Raw genomic sequence first — 16927 nt, 5'->3', positions numbered from 1 at the left:
TAGAAGTCAGCTCTGTTAGGGAACTTTTGATAGATGCCAGTTCTGGGCACCACACCTGAGGGAGAATATATTGGCTTTGGAAGGAGTATAGTGCAGATGTATTGGAATGATATCCAGATCCCAAGGGTTAAATTGCCAGGAAAGATATCACATAAACTAGGGTTATACTGGATCGAGATTTGTTGGCTCTAGGTAATATAATCAAGTGTTGAAGATTTTATGAGGAACAGGTAGATCGAGAGAAATGATTTTTGAAGGTTGTGGCATCAAGGATCAGATTCACCTTCCAATAAAATGAGATCTCCATTTATCAGGAATGCAATTAGGAAATCCTTTTTCATCTAAAAGGTACTAAGAGCTTCAAACTTGCTTTAGTAGGTGTCACTGGCTGCTGGATCAATTGGAAGGTTTAAGCAGAGGTGGTTTCTGTGTCTGAATGTATGAACGGGAATAGGGAAAAGGCAGAAAAATGAAGTTAGGTCACAGGTTAGACACAACCTCAACAAATGGAAAACCTGGTCTGAGGGACAACATTAAAACACACACGTAAACATATAGTCACACAGTATATAACATACCCCGACACATGGTATATAACATACACCTTGCTCCACCTCTCATTCCTAAACTAAATGGTACCATTTTAAAAGGAGTGTGGTGTAAGAAAGTGTGTTTGGGTATATGTCCACAAATCTTTGACAATGCCAGGGCAAGGTCAGATGTTGTCAAAGAGTCTGTGTTATCCAATTTTAAACAGATTCCGAGGGAAGGGAAGTTATACTGAACCAAGATTAAACACTGGCCAGCTGGAATACTGTATTAAATTCTGGTCACTGCAGTTTAAGAAGGAGGGTAAGGCCTTGGAGAGGGTACAGAGGGGGAAACTTATAAAATCAAAACCAGAGACAGGGCTCTCGAGTCTTTGGAATGACTGGAGAAGCTGAAGGCCATTCTCCTTATCACCGAGAAGGTTACAGGGAGATTTAATAAAGAGGTTCAAGATTGTGAAGTATTTTGGGAGAGGAATTGAGGAGAAATTGTTTTCACTGACACCAGTGTCGACAACCAGAGGACACCAGAGTCAGAATAATTTATCACTAGACACAGAGTGGAGATGATTTGATTGTGTTTTTCTTAGAGTAAATGTTTATGATCGGTGGTGCACTGCCTGAAAGGGTGATGGAAGATAATTCCACAAAAGAAGTTCAACAGAATACGGCCTACCTTTGTCTTACAGGTAGGGTTGGGGAAGAGGGAGTTATATCCCCATGAGGGCTGTAGAAATGACTATCTAACTCTCAAAAAATCCATGTGCTTACTTCCTTCTGCGTTCTGTATTGTTGGGAGCTTCTGTTTCTGAAGAAAAATAATACCCAACATGAAATAATATTTCTATGTTACCAAATGTAGTATACATGAATACAATGTTATGCATCAGATAATAAGAGCATAAGAGATAGCAGTGAGAGTAGGCCATCTGGCCCTTCAGTAAGATCGTCACTGACCTTTTCACGGCCTCACCCTCTCACCATAATCCTTAATTCCCTTATTGTTCAAAAAGGTTTCGATGTTGGCTTTAAAAACATTTACTGAGGAAGTCTCAACTACTTCACTGGGCTTAGAGGTCCATAGATTCACAACCCTCTGGGTGAAGAAATTCCTTCTCAATTCAGGCCCTTCGACCCGCCAGGCCTGTACTGACTCCGAATCCTTATTTAGACCCATTACGTATTGCCCACCTCCCGTTCATGTGTAAAAATGTTGCCCCTCAGGTTCCCTTTTATTCTTTCCCCTCTGACCTTAAAATGATACCCTATAGCCCTCGATATCCCAACCCTGGGAAAAAGACTAAGTGCATTCACCCTGTCCGTGCCTCTCATGCTCTTATATACTTCTGTAAGGACCCTCTTGGTCTTCTACACTCTAAAGAAAAACATCCCAGCTTGTCCAACCTCTCCCTATAATTCACACCATAGAGTCATAGAGATGTACAGCATGGGAACAGACCCTTTGGTCCAAACCCTCCCTGCCGACCAGATATTCCAACCCGATCTAGTTCCACCTGCCAGTGCCCAGCCCATATCCCTCCAAACCCTTCCTATTCATATACCCATCCAAATGCCTCTTAAATGTTGCAATTGTACCAGCCTCCACCACTTCCTCTGACAGCTCATTCCAGACACGTACCACCCTCTGTGTGAAAAAGTTGCCCCTTCGGTCTCTTTTATATCTTTCCCCTCTCACCCTAAACCTATGTCCTCTAGTTCTGGACTCCCCCACCCCAGAGAAAAGACTTTGTCTATTTATCCTATCCATGCCCCTCATGATTTTGTAAACCTCAATAAGGTGACCCCTCAGCCTCCGACGCACCAAGGAAAACAGTCCCAACCTGTTCAGTCTCTCCCTGTAGCTCAAATCCTCCAACCCTGGCAACATCCTTGTAAATCTTTTCTGAACTCTTTCAAGTTTCACAACATCTTTCCGATAGGAAGGAGACCAGAATTGCACGCAATATTCCAACAGTGGCCTAACGAATGTCTTGTAAAGCCGCAACATGACCTCCCAACTCCTGCACTCAATACCAATAAAGGAAAGTATACCAAATGCCGCCTTCACTATCCTATCTACCTGCGACTCCACTTTCAAGGAGCTATGAACCTGCACTCCAAGGTCTCTTTGTTCAGCAACACTCCCTAGGACCTTACCGTTAAGTGTATAAGTCCTGCTTAGATTTGCTTTCCCAAAATGCAGCACCTCGCATTTGTCTGATTCAAAGTCTTGGCAACATCCTTGTAAATTTTTTCTGCATGTTTTCCAGTTTTAGAACATCTTTCCTATAACAAGATGACCAAAACTGGGCACAACATTCCAAGTGCGGCTTCACCAACGTCCTGTACAACAGCAACATAATTTCCCAACTTCTATACTCAGTGCCCTGACTGATGAAGGTCAGTTTGCCAAAAGCCTCCTTCACTGCCCTGTCTACCTGTGACTCCACTTTCAGAGAACTGTGCAACTGAACTCCAAGGTCCCTCTGTCCCACTACACTCCTTAAGGCCCTAACATTCACCATGAAACTCCTACCTTGATTTGACTCTCCAAACTGTAAGACCTCACACTTATCTATATTAAACTCCATTTGCCATTTCTCAGCCCACTTCCCCAGCTGATCACGGTCCCTCAGCAATTTCTGAGAACCTGCCTCACTGCCCATAATATCTCCTGTTTTAGTGTCATCAGCCAACCTATGCATCATGCCTTGCACATTCTCATTGATACCGATAGCAAACAGCAATGGGCCCAGCATTAACCCCTGAGGTACTCCATGAGTCACAGGCCTTCAGTCTGATAAGCATCCTTCCACCACTACCCTCTGCTTCCTACCATCAAGCCAATTGTGTATCCAATTTGCCAGCTCCCCCTGGATTCCATGCGATCTAACAATCCAGAGCAGCCTACCATGTGGAACCTTCTCAAAGGCCTTGCTGAAATCCAAATAGACAAAGTCTACGACTCTGCCCTTGTCAACCTTCCTGGTCACTTCATCAAAGGACACTAACAAATTTGTGATGCATGATCTCCCACTCACAAAACTATGGTGACTACTCCTAAAGAGATTTTGCTCTGTAATTTCTAAGAAGTGAAGTTAACAATTTAATGTGTGCTGTTATTTATCTTATTATAAATCAAGGGACTATTGAGAAAGTAGCCAAGCTATGCCTTTAAGGAGATAAAAGATGGGGTTAAATGTCATAAATACTGGAAATACAGGCCTTGAAAAGACTAAGGAACCTCTATGTTTGCCAAGCAATCCTTTTGGGACTAGAATTCTGTTTTACAGACCTAAGTCTGTGAAGAAGATATTCAAGAAGCTGCAAGACCCTCTTCTGAAATCCTTGCATCCTTTGACGTTCTTGAGAACTTGACAGAGCTTCTGAGTTCCAGTTTTCTGTCAACTCAGGAAGACCTGAAGAGGTGGAATATGACCAATTCCCGAGGTGGTCGTAATCAGAACTGCACATCTATCACCAATTCACTGCTGTCAGGAATTCATCTTTATCAGTGGCACGTTCGGCAGATATGAGGAATCATCACATCTTATCCTGTGTTTCCAGACCCTTGGTCCACAGAGTTGTTAATTTCCCTTTTGCTTGTCAGCAGGGACTTTTAGTTTTATGTTGTGTGAGAATGGGTTTCACAGATTGGCGCAATGTCGGGGGCCAAAGAGGCTGAACTGTGCTGTATTCCTGATGAAGGGCTTTTGCCCGAAACGTCGATTTCGCTGCTCGTTGGATGCTGCCTGAACTGCTGTGCTCTTCCAGCACCACAAATCTAGTATTTGGTTTTCAGCATCTGCAGTCATTGTTTTTACCTTGTATTTGTTCTGTGTCTGTCTGGGTGATTGAGGAGATAAAGTTTTAACATCTGAGTTGCAGTTCAGGTGTTAACCAGAGATTGCCACATGCTTTAGGAATTAGTTTTGTTTATGCTAAACAGGTTATTTTGATTTCGTTTTGAACAAAAGAAACGTGGCGAGCATCGATCTCACACTGGATAGTCATACAAAAGAGAAGCAATTAACCAGTTTGGTAAAACATTTATATTAACATTTCTCCCGGCACAGTCAAAGAATCTTTTTCATGGACGTCACTCCAGAGATGTTAAACAAAATGCCCCCCCCCCCCGCCTCCCAGTTATCTCGTAAAAATTCCAGCCAATGTGCAGGTTTTTTTTAACCAGGTAGGTAGCGCATACATACACTGAGACTTAGGAAAGGAGGCTCCCTGCCTTTAAGATACCTAGTTTGTTCTTTCCTTACTCCTGTAGAGACTTGAGTTATTCCCGCCATTTCTGAGATAAGAAAACAAGATGGACGACCACTGGAAATACACAAGGAGCAAGCCATGTCTTTAACCATCTCGTGTAATACCGCTGAGCGAAAAGAAGCCATCTATTTCTCACTCAATTGTCGAAAGTATCGGATAAATGCTTGCAAATTCAATCTAAGTTCAACGTTTTCTGGTTTAATCTTCAGAATAATTTCATCCAGCCACAATGCACTTGATATAATTGCTGTTGTATTGATATTGGTGCAATGATGGATCGTTCCTGATGAAGGGCTGATGCCTGAAACATCGATTCTCCTGCTCCTCAGCTGCTGTCTGACTGGCTGCGCTTTTCCAGCAGCACACTCTTGGTGCAATGATGCCTATCATTAAGTTGACACTAAAATTAAGCTTTAGATAACAAAAACAGTGGGAGTAGAGCTTGCAGCTTCACAATTGCAGAAGCTATGAGGCATCCCACACGTTTCTGTAGGCCCCGTAGGCCATCATGGAAAGGTGAAAGAACTATTTTGTGTCAGTGCTACACCCGTGTCTCCTTGCTCTTGGAAAGGAATGGAACCGGGTACCAGAAGTGCTTCTGGGTTTTGTGGTCAGAAAAGCACCAAAAGGGCTCACGTGTTTTGGTCCTGATTGGGTACTTGAATAGAGAGCTGGATTTCCAGTAGCTTTCTCGCATGGTTGTGCTGCAGAGGGTATGGCAGCAGTATCCGTGCAGCAATGAGCCTCAGAGTTGTACAATTTTGCTGTTGCAGCTCAAGGGGCAAACAGCTGTTAAACACTCTGACTCCACAGCAGCTTGTTCAAGGGCCAGGCCCACCCCGCACTGGGAAGTCCAGTTTTCCTAAAATGTTCAGGAACCACTTCCAAACATTACACGTTCAGAGTATTTTTTTTGGAAGAAGGGGTGGACCCTCAGCCTCCACGCTGCCCGCTGAACCGACCGGACTAACCAGTCCCCATTCAGTAGCAGATGTCTGAGCCCCTGGATTGTAATGCCTCAGAGTTGTGGTTGCAACCTGTTCCCACAAATTAAAGTCGAGCAGATTTTCATCGTCAAATCTCTCCTTCCAATTTGCAAATGCTCAGAGGGTAAACAGTATGAATGTATCCACGATCGGGTTCCACCAGTCAACTGTCACACGACAAACAATTGTGTCCAGATGTTAGCTTGGTCCTCACTTCTACAGTGTGGTGTTCCAAGGATCTCCCTATCTGAGTGCTCTTCCCGAACGGGTTCCTATGATGTCTCCGTGAACCTGGTCTGCCCAAGTACACCCTTGTTGTTTGTAATACACACAGATCCAGTGCCGTGATCAAGTATTCACAACATGCTGCCTCTGCACTGCCAGTAGCATTTTGTTCGATTCAGAAGCAGCATCCTCATGGACTCAACACATTCACTCTTTCTCTCTCCACAGATGCTGCCACGCACGAGAAATAACAGCACCTTTAGGCCATTCAGCCCCTCAGGTCTATCTTCTATAAAATTGTGACTGACCTGCCCCATAACATAACCGCCCTCTTGTGCTAGATCCTCATTGTCTTCCACTCTATGATATTTCAAGATCCATCTACCTCCTTGTTAAATCTTTTCACTAATCCAGCCTCCACAGCTCGAGGCATTCACTACTGCTATGGACCAGACCAGACCCCCTCCAAACATTTCAAGAAGTTAGCCCAGACCCTAACTTTGCTGGTTGTTTTAAGCAGGTGTAGAGCGGATATTCCAGGAGGGATGCAGCTGGCCCAGCCACTCAGTTTTAAACAAAGCAGAATTGATTTCCAGACTACTGAATGAATCACAAACAACAGGGAACAGAAATTAGAATAACTTAGCCTATCTGAAAACTTTATCGACTCTATCGCAACTTAATAATGCTGTTCCAAATACTTGCAACATCCCCATAAACACCTCCTTGTCAAAAAAAGGTAAAGTTAAACACAGGTTCTTACAGGAGAGATATCAGAGAGAGAGAGAGGGGGGGGGGGGGGTGGTGGTGGGGGGGGGGGGCTGCCATCAGCATTGATCTGTTTCTTTGGGTCCCCAGCTAAAACTTGACCACCAGCTTCAAACAGGCTGCTTGATAAAACCAAACCAAACCAGAAAAAAACGCTAAATCGAGAGAACTGACCACTCACCTTTCATTGTACGTGTTCTTAAAAACAAACATAAAAGCCTTCTCAAGCAGATATTTCCAGACATGTCAGAGATTCTGCCTTTACAACACCTCTCAAAAAAAAACACCAAGGGCAAAATAACCTTCTTAAGAGAGTAGCATTGTCACACTCTTCTCCAGGAGATGAAATTCATTCACATCTCAGTATTAAATGATTATTCAATAACTATATGCTTCCGTCCAAGATTCCCCGACTAGTGGAATCTTCATTTCAATATCTGCCCCTCAGAGTCTTGCATATTTCAACAATATCACCCCTCATTCTCCTAGACCTAACTTGTTAGACCTGCTGGGTTTCCCCAGCCCTTGTATTTTGGTTTGTTCGTGTCTCTAATTCAAGGAAGAAGACAATTTCAGAAAGGGCGTATTCACTCAGACATTTCACAGTTGGGTCTTCTTACTCTTCAGTTTATAAATTACTTCTCAAAATAACAGGAGAATTCCAGGATGCTGGTGGAACATTAAGCAGAATGTGATAACTGTTATTGACTATAATTTCAAAAACACTCACAACAACACCTCACAATTTCACTTGAATGGTGTAATTGCTCAGCTTGAGATGTGAATGCCTAATAAATGTATATCAACCACTGAGATACCCTCCCTTCTGTTGTATTGCCACTCTACAAGCATGGGGTTAGAACTGCTAACATGCTAGCGTTATTATAAAAAGGAGAAAGACTGGTAGTTGAGTTTAACCTTGATAGAACGAGGAAATTATTGGAAATAATTCCAGGAGACTGTGATTTAAAGGACAGATGAAGCAAACTGCAAAAGGAAGGTCATATCAGACTAACCTGTTGACATGTTTGAGATGATAATGAGGATGGTTGATGGGATTGCAACTTTGCTGTAATCTATGTGGATTTTAACAAAGTTGTTGATTAGGACATGGCACACTCGTCATAGGATCATACAGGGAATTGGTTTAGCTCAGTTGGCTGGATTGTTGGTATATAGAGTAGTATGGGTTCAATTCCCATCACCAGTTTGAGGTTTGATGAAGTGCTCTCCTTCTAAACCTCTTCCCTTGCCTGAGGTCTGGTGGCCCTCAGGTTAAATCACCCCCAGTTACTTCTCTCCAATGACAGAGCAGCCCCTATGGTCTGGTAAGACTATGGTGACAACAGAATCGTATAGCATGGAAACAGACCCTTCGGACCGACCTAAACTAGTCCCCCCTCTGCCTGTGTTTGGCCCAGATCCATCCAAACCTTTCCTATTCATGTACTTATTTAAGTGTCTTTTAAACATTACAACTGTACCCTCATCGACCACTTCCTCTGGAGGTTCATTCCACGCACAAACCAGATTCTGTGTGAAAAACTTGCCCCTCATCTCTTTTTTCAATCTTTCTCCTCTCATCTTATAAAGGTGCCCTCTCGTCATGAAATCCCCCACTCAAGAGAAAAGACACTTGCCATATGCCTTAACTAAACCCCACATGATTTTATAAACCTCTATAAGGTCACCTCTCATACTCCTACGCTCCAGTGAGAAAAGTCCCAGTCTATCCAGCCTCTCCTTATAAGTCAAACCCTCTAATCTCAACAACATCCTTCTAAATATTTTCCAAGTCCTTTCGAGCTTAATCATGTCCTTCTTATAACTGGGCGACCAGAACTGGACACAGTGCTCCAGAAGAGGCCTCAGCATCGTCCTGTACAACCTCAACATAACATCTGGACTCCTATACTCCTTTGGTCAGTACATTGATGGCTGATGGCAGTGAAGGGGAAGTGGAAAACTGGAAGGAAAGGGTTAAAGTTGAGAGATAGATCTGTTGGGAGGTTGTCAAATGGAATTCAATCTACAGAAGAGTGGGATAATGTGTTCGATACTCAATGAATCGTCCTTCAGTTTGAAATGGGAAGTGAACATCACTGTCAAGGTCTCTATTGTTCATCATTAATTCCCTTCCAACTGATAGACCATTACTGCTGGCAAGTAGTAGGGTCAAGCACCGAGACCAGGTAAGGAGAACCAATCTCTTTCCTGGAATGGGAATTGGATGGTGTTTTTGCCACAAATGTTGCCATGGTCAACATTACTGAGACTGCAACTTTGATGTAATCTATGTGGATTTTAACAAAGTTGTTGATTAGGACATGACAGACTCGTCATAGAATCATACGGGGAATTGGTTTAGCTCAGTTGGCTGGATTGTTGGTTTTACAGAGCACTGTGACGCCAACAGCAGGGATTCAATTCCAAGTTTTAATAATTGAATTAATCATTACCACTGCTGCGATAGGATTTGAAGCCAGAACATTTGCTGGACCTTTGCATTACTTGCTCAGTAATATCACCACTATACCACTTGCTCCCTCATACAATAGGTGGTTGGATATTGTTTAGGTAGAGGAACAGAATGTCCTTAGGACTGTACATGTCCACATGTCCCCAAAGGTAGGCAGACAGGTAGAGAATATGATTAGCAAGGCATGTAGCATCCATTCTATATTAGCTGAGCCAGACAATGTGAGAACAGAATCTATATATAAGCTAGTTAATCCATAGCTAGATACAATTACTCATTACAGGGAGAATGCAATTGCATTAGAGGGAGTGCACAGCAGATTTATGAGGATGTGGGCTGCTTTGGACAACTTCAGTAAGATGGAAAGATGGGATAAGCTTCCTTTCTTTGGAGGAGAGGAGATTGAGGGCAGACTTAATTGACATGTACAAAAATTATGAGGGGTCAGGGTAGAGGGATAAGAATGACCTGTGTCACTTCATAGGCAGGTCAATATGTAGGGGGCATGGATTTAATATAATTAGTGGAAGGATTGAAGGGTGCCTGAGGAGTTTATCTTCCACGCAGAGTGTGGTGAAGATCTAGAATTCCACCTGAAAGAGTGAGAGAGTCAGAAACAGGCACCACATTAAAATGTAATTGTAACATGCAGGGACTTGAACCAAGAGCTGGAGGGTTGCTGTGTGAACAATGGGCCAGGATAGGAACAGGAAGTATAGACTCAAAGGTCTAAGTATTCTGCTTCTGTTCCATACAGCTCTCTGATTCAATTGTTCTGGGTCCAACTTCTTGAGAATCCATATTATCACAATCAGTTCACTGTTTTCCCCCCTCATTGATGAAGCTAGCTTTAATAAGAATAACTCACCCACCCCCCCCCCCCCGAAGTTGTTCTAACTTCACCTTGACAACGCTGTCAATCAAACCGTGTCATGAAGACAAAGCGGCAAATGTGGCCAAGAGTAGGGATTAGCTACAAGGGCAGCCATAGGTGTTGGGTATATGAGTCTTGGAGAAGGACCAGTGTCATGGAAGTGAAAGCAGATGAAGTCACGGGGGATTGGAATTAAAAATTGGCAGAAAAGGTAAGGAGGATGCAGTTGAATATCTTTCACCTTTGGTTTTGGCATTTGAGACAATATATCACAAAATGTCACCGAATTTGAAACAGCGGTGGGGACATGTTTTCTGCCAATCCCCAGTGCTAACAAACGTGAAGAATATAAGAACAGAAGAACTAACCGTGGGAGAAGATAATTCAGTTCCTCGAGACAACTCCACTATTTAATATGATCATGGCTGACCTCATCTTGGCCTGGCTCCACTGTCCTGCCCACTCTCATTAAACCCTTCAATTCATTCCGACTTAGAAATCTGTCTACCTCCTCCTTAAGTTTACTCAATGTCCCGGTATCCACCCCTCTCCGGGTGGTGAATTCCACAGATTCACAATCCTTTGAGAGAAAGAATTTCTCCTCTTCTTTCTGTTTTAAAAATCTGCCACCCCATATCCTAAAGCTATGACCTTTTGTCCTAGATTGACCCACATGAAGAAACATCTTCTCTTCCTCTACTACCTCTCAGTCTATAGCTACTTGCTAACATTTGGCCACTTTATCCAAGACAGAGCGGCAAATGTTCTGTGTGGGTTCTCCCTCATCAGCTTGGGACAACTAGCGACTGTCATCTGTTCTCAAGGGTTTCCATCAAAATGATGACAGAAGAATGGCAATCGAACACATTATATTACACTGCTGTGTTAAAAGGCAAACTGCCTTGCTATTAAAGCATATGCCAACTGGAAAAAATAATATGACAAATATATTATTAAATCAATAAGTAATCTTGACAACATCTAGTCACAACTCCGCTATCGTCCATCTGATGCAGTTGTTATTCCCAAGTCTGTACTCAATACTCCCTGCACAGTCAAATTGATGAGAATACTCTGATAAATCTTCCTCAGGCCCCGTCCACTACAATCAAACAGATCATGACCAGTAAGATGACAGAGACAGCCTCCTGTCCTAATCGACACCAGAATGATGCTATTTAACTGTGCTTGGACATAGAGAGGCAAGGAGAAGGGGCAGACAAGTGGCAATTGGAAGTGTGAGGTGTTGCATTTTAACTGAAGGGATGGGGACAGGAAGTATAGACTTAATGGGATAGCTCTATAGGGTGCACAGGGGCAGAGGACCTGGGTGTTCATGCACATAAATGCTTGAAGGTGACAGGACATATTCAGAGAGTAAATTAAATCTGGGTCTTCATCAAGAAAGTGGTGTTGGCTACAAAAAGCAGGGAAAGTGGTGCTGAACTTGTATAAATCTCTGGTTAGGCCATGATGAGATTATTGCATCCAGTTCTGACCCTTTGAGGGCCCTTGAGAGCTGCAAGGGAGATTCAACAAAATGTGTTCCAAGGGTGAGGGATTTTAGTGACAAGGTAACTAAGGCTACCATCCTTGAAGGAAAGGAAACTGGGAGGACATGTGACAGAGAGAGGAACTAGAGGTTTGGAGAAGAGATGAGGAAATAACAGATTGTTGCAATGTCCTGGAACACACTGGCTTTGATGGACTTGGACGTAGAGCCAGCCAGAGTTGTCAAAAGGAAATTGAGTGGAGACTTTCAGGGAAGTAAGCAGGGATAGAAGAGACATTTCTAGCAAAAAGAATGCTAGACAAACTCAGCAGGAGAGAGAAAAACAATCGAAATGGACTCAAAACCTTAACTGTTTCTCTTTTTGTGTTTATTACGCATTTGAAAAGAGCTGACTGGATTGATTCAAGAGAAGGTGGGTTGAGAGCTGGGCTAAATACCTTCTCTCTGTGCTGTATTTCATGTTCGACTCTATGGCCAATGCATCCTGAACATACGTTACCTTCTTTCATTGTGTCTGCAGTTGGCTGCTGAGGTCGCTGGTTTAACACCTTTAGGAGGAAACCATGGTCAAAGCAGCCGTAATAGTTCAGGAAAAACAACTAAAGACCCCTTCACAGAGGACCCAGTGATAATTAGTAAGGTGGGGGCTGGGGGTGGGGCATGGCATGCACGCAGACAGAAAGAAGAAAACAATTTTATCATCAAAGATCCAACATACTTACTGCGAGCCTTTTCCCTTCTCCTGCCTGCAATGAATTCCTATGATCTTTTTTTGCTAATCTAATTAGTTAAGCATGTTGTGAATTATTTATTCAGATAGTTAACATTTCCATTATACATTAAACTCCAAATCTGGTTTACTCACAGCCAATTTCAACCTGACTTCTTTCTGACTTTGTTTTCATTGGTTGAGATAATCACCCATAAGTCTTATTGATAGCCAAGATTGGCTGTCTCTTTGAGTGGCGTTCCACCATTTAATTTTGCACACTAATTTTCAGTTTTCGTTTTAATTTGGATGTTGTGTTTAACCGTGTTCACTTCCCTTTTGTAAAAATAAACTTTATAACTTCATTGCTTACAATACTTCTGTCAGAAAACAGCTAAACAGACCATGCCCTACCCGCATTGTTCTCACTCACCATTTTGAGATTGCCTCTCTCCCTCTTGCTTTCTCCCTTGACACTACTTCACAGGTTTATCTTCAGTTCCCTCCAATGCCAGTATCCCCATCCACAGTTGAACAGACATGTTACCACACTGTGGAGATGGCTGGCCTGTTGGTGATATTTCACACTGGGAAAATCCACAGCTAAGCTCCCTGTGGGTGGATTATACCACATGGAGGAATGGGAGCACAAGGAAAGACCATTAGGAGGGGGGCCCAAATGTATCCTCAAAATGGAATTTGTCCATGCATAGACCGAATACTGGGAAAAGAGAGGGCTAATGCTGATGAGATGATTCTTTATCCAAACAAATCAGCCCTTATCAAGGTTATAAAACAAGCCACGGCTCTATCTCATTAAAGAGGGCACAGAGATATCCTGTGTTATCTGAGTTTCTGCCTAGGTTAGTCATATATCAGTCACGCCCTTAATTGGGGCACTCTCCTCTCCCAGGTTCACATCTCACTTGAGTACATCAGCTCTGAAACCCAGGCAGGCATCCCAATGCAGTACTGATAGAGTGCTACTTCATAGGAGGTGCCATCTTTCAGATGGGACGTTAAATTGACCTCCCATCTGCCGCCTCTCATGGTCGCAATAGGACTTATGGTGCTTTTTTTTTAAAAGAGTAAAGCAGTTGTAGCTCAGTGTTGTGGCTAATGTCTATTTCTCAATCAACATAAACAAAGATAATCTCATTGTTATCACATTGCTGCTTGTGAGAGCTTGCTGTGCATGGCTACATTTCCTACTTCCCAGCAATGACAGTACCTCAATAAGACTTCATTGGCTGGAAAGCACTTTGTAAATCTAATGGTTGTTAATTTTAGATAAGTCTGTTTTTTTTTTCAAAGACAAATGGAGGGAACAATCTGTCCTAATTTTAATAATGTAGCACTTCCAGAGCTTGGAATTAACATGTACAGGACTTGTGAGAGGATTACCATCGGCATGCTCTTCCCATCCCAGAGCATCCAGGAGGAAATTAATCCCATCATAACCCAAACTTCAGATTCTCATCAGCAGGAGAAACATTCCCGATTATGTTATTCCACTGGAGTGGACAATGTCATACTTCTCCTCTTTATACAGTACCTGTCATGTGTTTGCCCCACTCACTCAAGTTACCTAATCAGCCTGAAGTCTCCTCACATCTTCCTCAGCACTTACAATCACGCTGGGTCTTGTGTCACCAGCAAACTTGGAAATCTTACTTTCGATTCCCTTATCCAAGTTGTTGATATAATTGTGACTTTTTAAGACCCAAATACTGACCTGTCTGCTACTTCACTTGCCCCCCCATTCCACGCTGAGAACAACCCTGTTATTCCTACTCTCTGTCTCCTGACTGCTAACCAATTTTCAATTCATGTCAGTACATTACCACTAATGCCATGAGCTTGGAGTGTGAACCTCCCATGTCAAATTTCATCAAAAGCTTTGTGGAAATCAAATACACCACGATCCACAGGTTTGCCCCCTGTTAGTTATATCTCCCAAAGTCTCAAGAAGGTTTGCCAGCCATGAGTTCCCTTTCATTAATCCATGTTATCGTTGTCTTGATCCTGCTAATATTTTCTCATTTTCTTATTATCACGTCCTTTATGATAGTTTCCAACAGATTTTCCATGCCTTCCCTTCTCCCCACTTTAGTCCCTGGGATGTTTATTACAAAGTCCTGGGGACTTCTTAACTCTCAGCCCCATTAATCTCTCCAGCATTTTTAATATTAATACGAATTTCCTTCAATTCCTCCTTCCCAAAAGATCTTTGCATCCCTTTCATTTCTGGGAAGTGTTTATGTCTTATTCTGTAAAGACAGAATAACAAAGCGCTGCCAACTCTTGTTCCCCATTATTAATGCCATTACTTTAGAACTGCAAGGGCCTACACTTGTCTTTGGTAAGTATACTTTCTCTTTCCTTTTTACATATCTGTAGAAGCTCTTACAGTCCACTTTAGTGTTCCTTACTCTCATACTCCACATTTCCCAAACTGATGATCTTGCTGGTCCTCCTTTGTTGAATTCTAGACAGCTCCTGAGTCTTAGGCTTCCAAATCTTTTGAGAAACTTTATTTTTTATTAATTCACTTGTGGGATGTGGGAAGCATTTATTGTCCACCTATAATTGCCCAGAGGGCAGTTAAGAGTCAACTTTATTGCTGTGGGTCTGGAATCACATGTAGGCCAGACCAGGTAAGGATGGCAGTTTCCATTAGTGAACCTGGTGGGTTTTCCTGACAATAGATTCATGGTCATCATTAGACTCTGAATTCCAGATTTTTATTGAATTGAAATTCTTCCATCTGCCCTGGGGCAGGAGATGGGGGTATGGATGGTGGAGGGGAATTCGAACCTGGGTCTCAGGATTAACAGTCCAGCGATAATACATCAAGGTCATAGACTGTCAATATATATGCTTCTTTGGATCTAATACTATCCTTAATTTGTTATGTTATTCTTGATTGGGGCAATTTTCCTGCTGTGTTCTTTCACCCAAAAGGAATATTTAACTGCTGCAATGTATCCATTAGTTCCTTAACTATTAATCAATGCTTTTCCATGTCCGTGTCTTTTAGTAAAGTTACCCAATCTATTGCAGCCAACTCACCCCAGATGCTGTCGTAATTTCCTTTGCTCAGGACTAAGACGCTAGTTTTGCATTGGACTAATTCATTTTCATCCCATTAAGAATTCTGCCATATTGCCACCACACCTTTCCTAAAGAAAGTCTCACAGGGAGATTAACTCATCCTCTCCCGCTGCATGAGACCAAATCTAGGACAGTCTGTCTGGGTACTGGATTAAAAATCGACCTTGTATATCCTCCAGATATTTATCTGGTACAGTTTTATTGATGATGTGGTTTGCTCAGCTTACATGCGACTGACAGATTACTGTAGCACTGTCAAGTGTATTTCTAATTTCCTGTTTAATGCTACCTAAAACTCACTATGTCTGTTTGGAGGCTTATAGATAATTTCTACTGATGTTTTCCACCTTTTTGTTGATCGTAGCTCCTCTCAGACTGATTCCATGTTTAGTTTTTCTGTGCCGATTTCCCTTCTCACGATTCCATCCTTCAGTGCCATTGTACCTCCTTTCTCATGTTACCTGGCCTTCTGGAAGATTGAATATTCCTAGATGTTCAGTTTCCAACCTTGATCATTCTGCAGCCATGTCCCCTCATCGCAATCATATTGTGCCCAATTACAGCTATTTGTGCTGTTAATTCACCCACCTCATTGTAAACGCTCTGTGCATTCAGATGTAGTGTTCGTCCACCTGTCTTTTTTGACAATGTGTACCCATCTATTTTTGTACTCCAGCCCTGTACGCTGCTAGTCCTTGTTTTCTCTGTATTCAACGTTTGCTTTATTTTACTGTTCTATCGTTCATTCACATCCTTGCTCCTCTCACGACTCAGTCTCCTGACCACAGTTGCTCTAGTCTGAATGTCTACGCCACTGTACTAGTGAATGACCCTGTATGAGGATATCGGTATCCTCACCTTCCACCCCACGAATCTCCAATACAATGCATCATTCGTCACCATTCCCGCCACCTACAAATAGATCCCACCACCAGAGATATATTCCCCTCCTCACCCCTAATAGCATTCTGCAGAGACCATTCCCTCCGCAACTCCCCCCACCTTATCCTAGATCCCACTGTCCAACTCGGCACCACTCTCTTGAACTATCCCACTTGTCCATTTTCCTTCCCACCTATCCGCTCACCCCCCCCCCCCCCCCCCCCCCCCCACCTGCAACTACTTATCGCCTTCCAAACCACCTTCCCTACAGTCTCATCCCCCTCTTCCCATTTATCTCTCATCTCGTTTCCCCCCTGGTCACCTCCAATTGCTGATGAAGGGTTTATAGTCCGAAACGTTAACTGTCCTGCTCCTCGGATGCTGCCTGACCAACTGTTCTTTTCCAGTGCCACACTTCGACACTTACCTCCAGCATCTGCAGTCCTCACTTTCTCATACTGGAGTACAGCCTGTATATTGAGTTTGTGACCCTCAGAATACCAACCTCCTCAGTAACTGGAGCAAAAGTGGCAGAGGGGAGCAATGGCTGG

The 16927-nt window shown here is 42.9% G+C and overlaps 1 protein-coding gene across 1 annotated transcript in view; it reads right to left on the bottom strand.

The window, feature by feature from the left end:
* Positions 1–12831, bottom strand: part of ace2 (angiotensin I converting enzyme 2) — a 92415-nt gene extending 79584 nt beyond the window's left edge. Inside the window, exon 1 of the mRNA XM_072584723.1 lies at positions 12814–12831. Within this exon, the coding sequence (XP_072440824.1) occupies positions 12814–12816 (3 nt within the window). The 5' untranslated portion in view covers positions 12817–12831. The remainder of the gene's footprint in view (positions 1–12813) is intronic.
* Between the last annotated feature and the right edge of the window lie 4096 nt (positions 12832–16927).

This window comes from Chiloscyllium punctatum, chromosome 15, assembly GCF_047496795.1.
Source record: "Chiloscyllium punctatum isolate Juve2018m chromosome 15, sChiPun1.3, whole genome shotgun sequence".
In the NCBI taxonomy this organism is placed as follows: Eukaryota; Metazoa; Chordata; class Chondrichthyes; order Orectolobiformes; family Hemiscylliidae; genus Chiloscyllium; species Chiloscyllium punctatum.
This window is presented reverse-complemented; position numbering and strand designations above follow the sequence as displayed.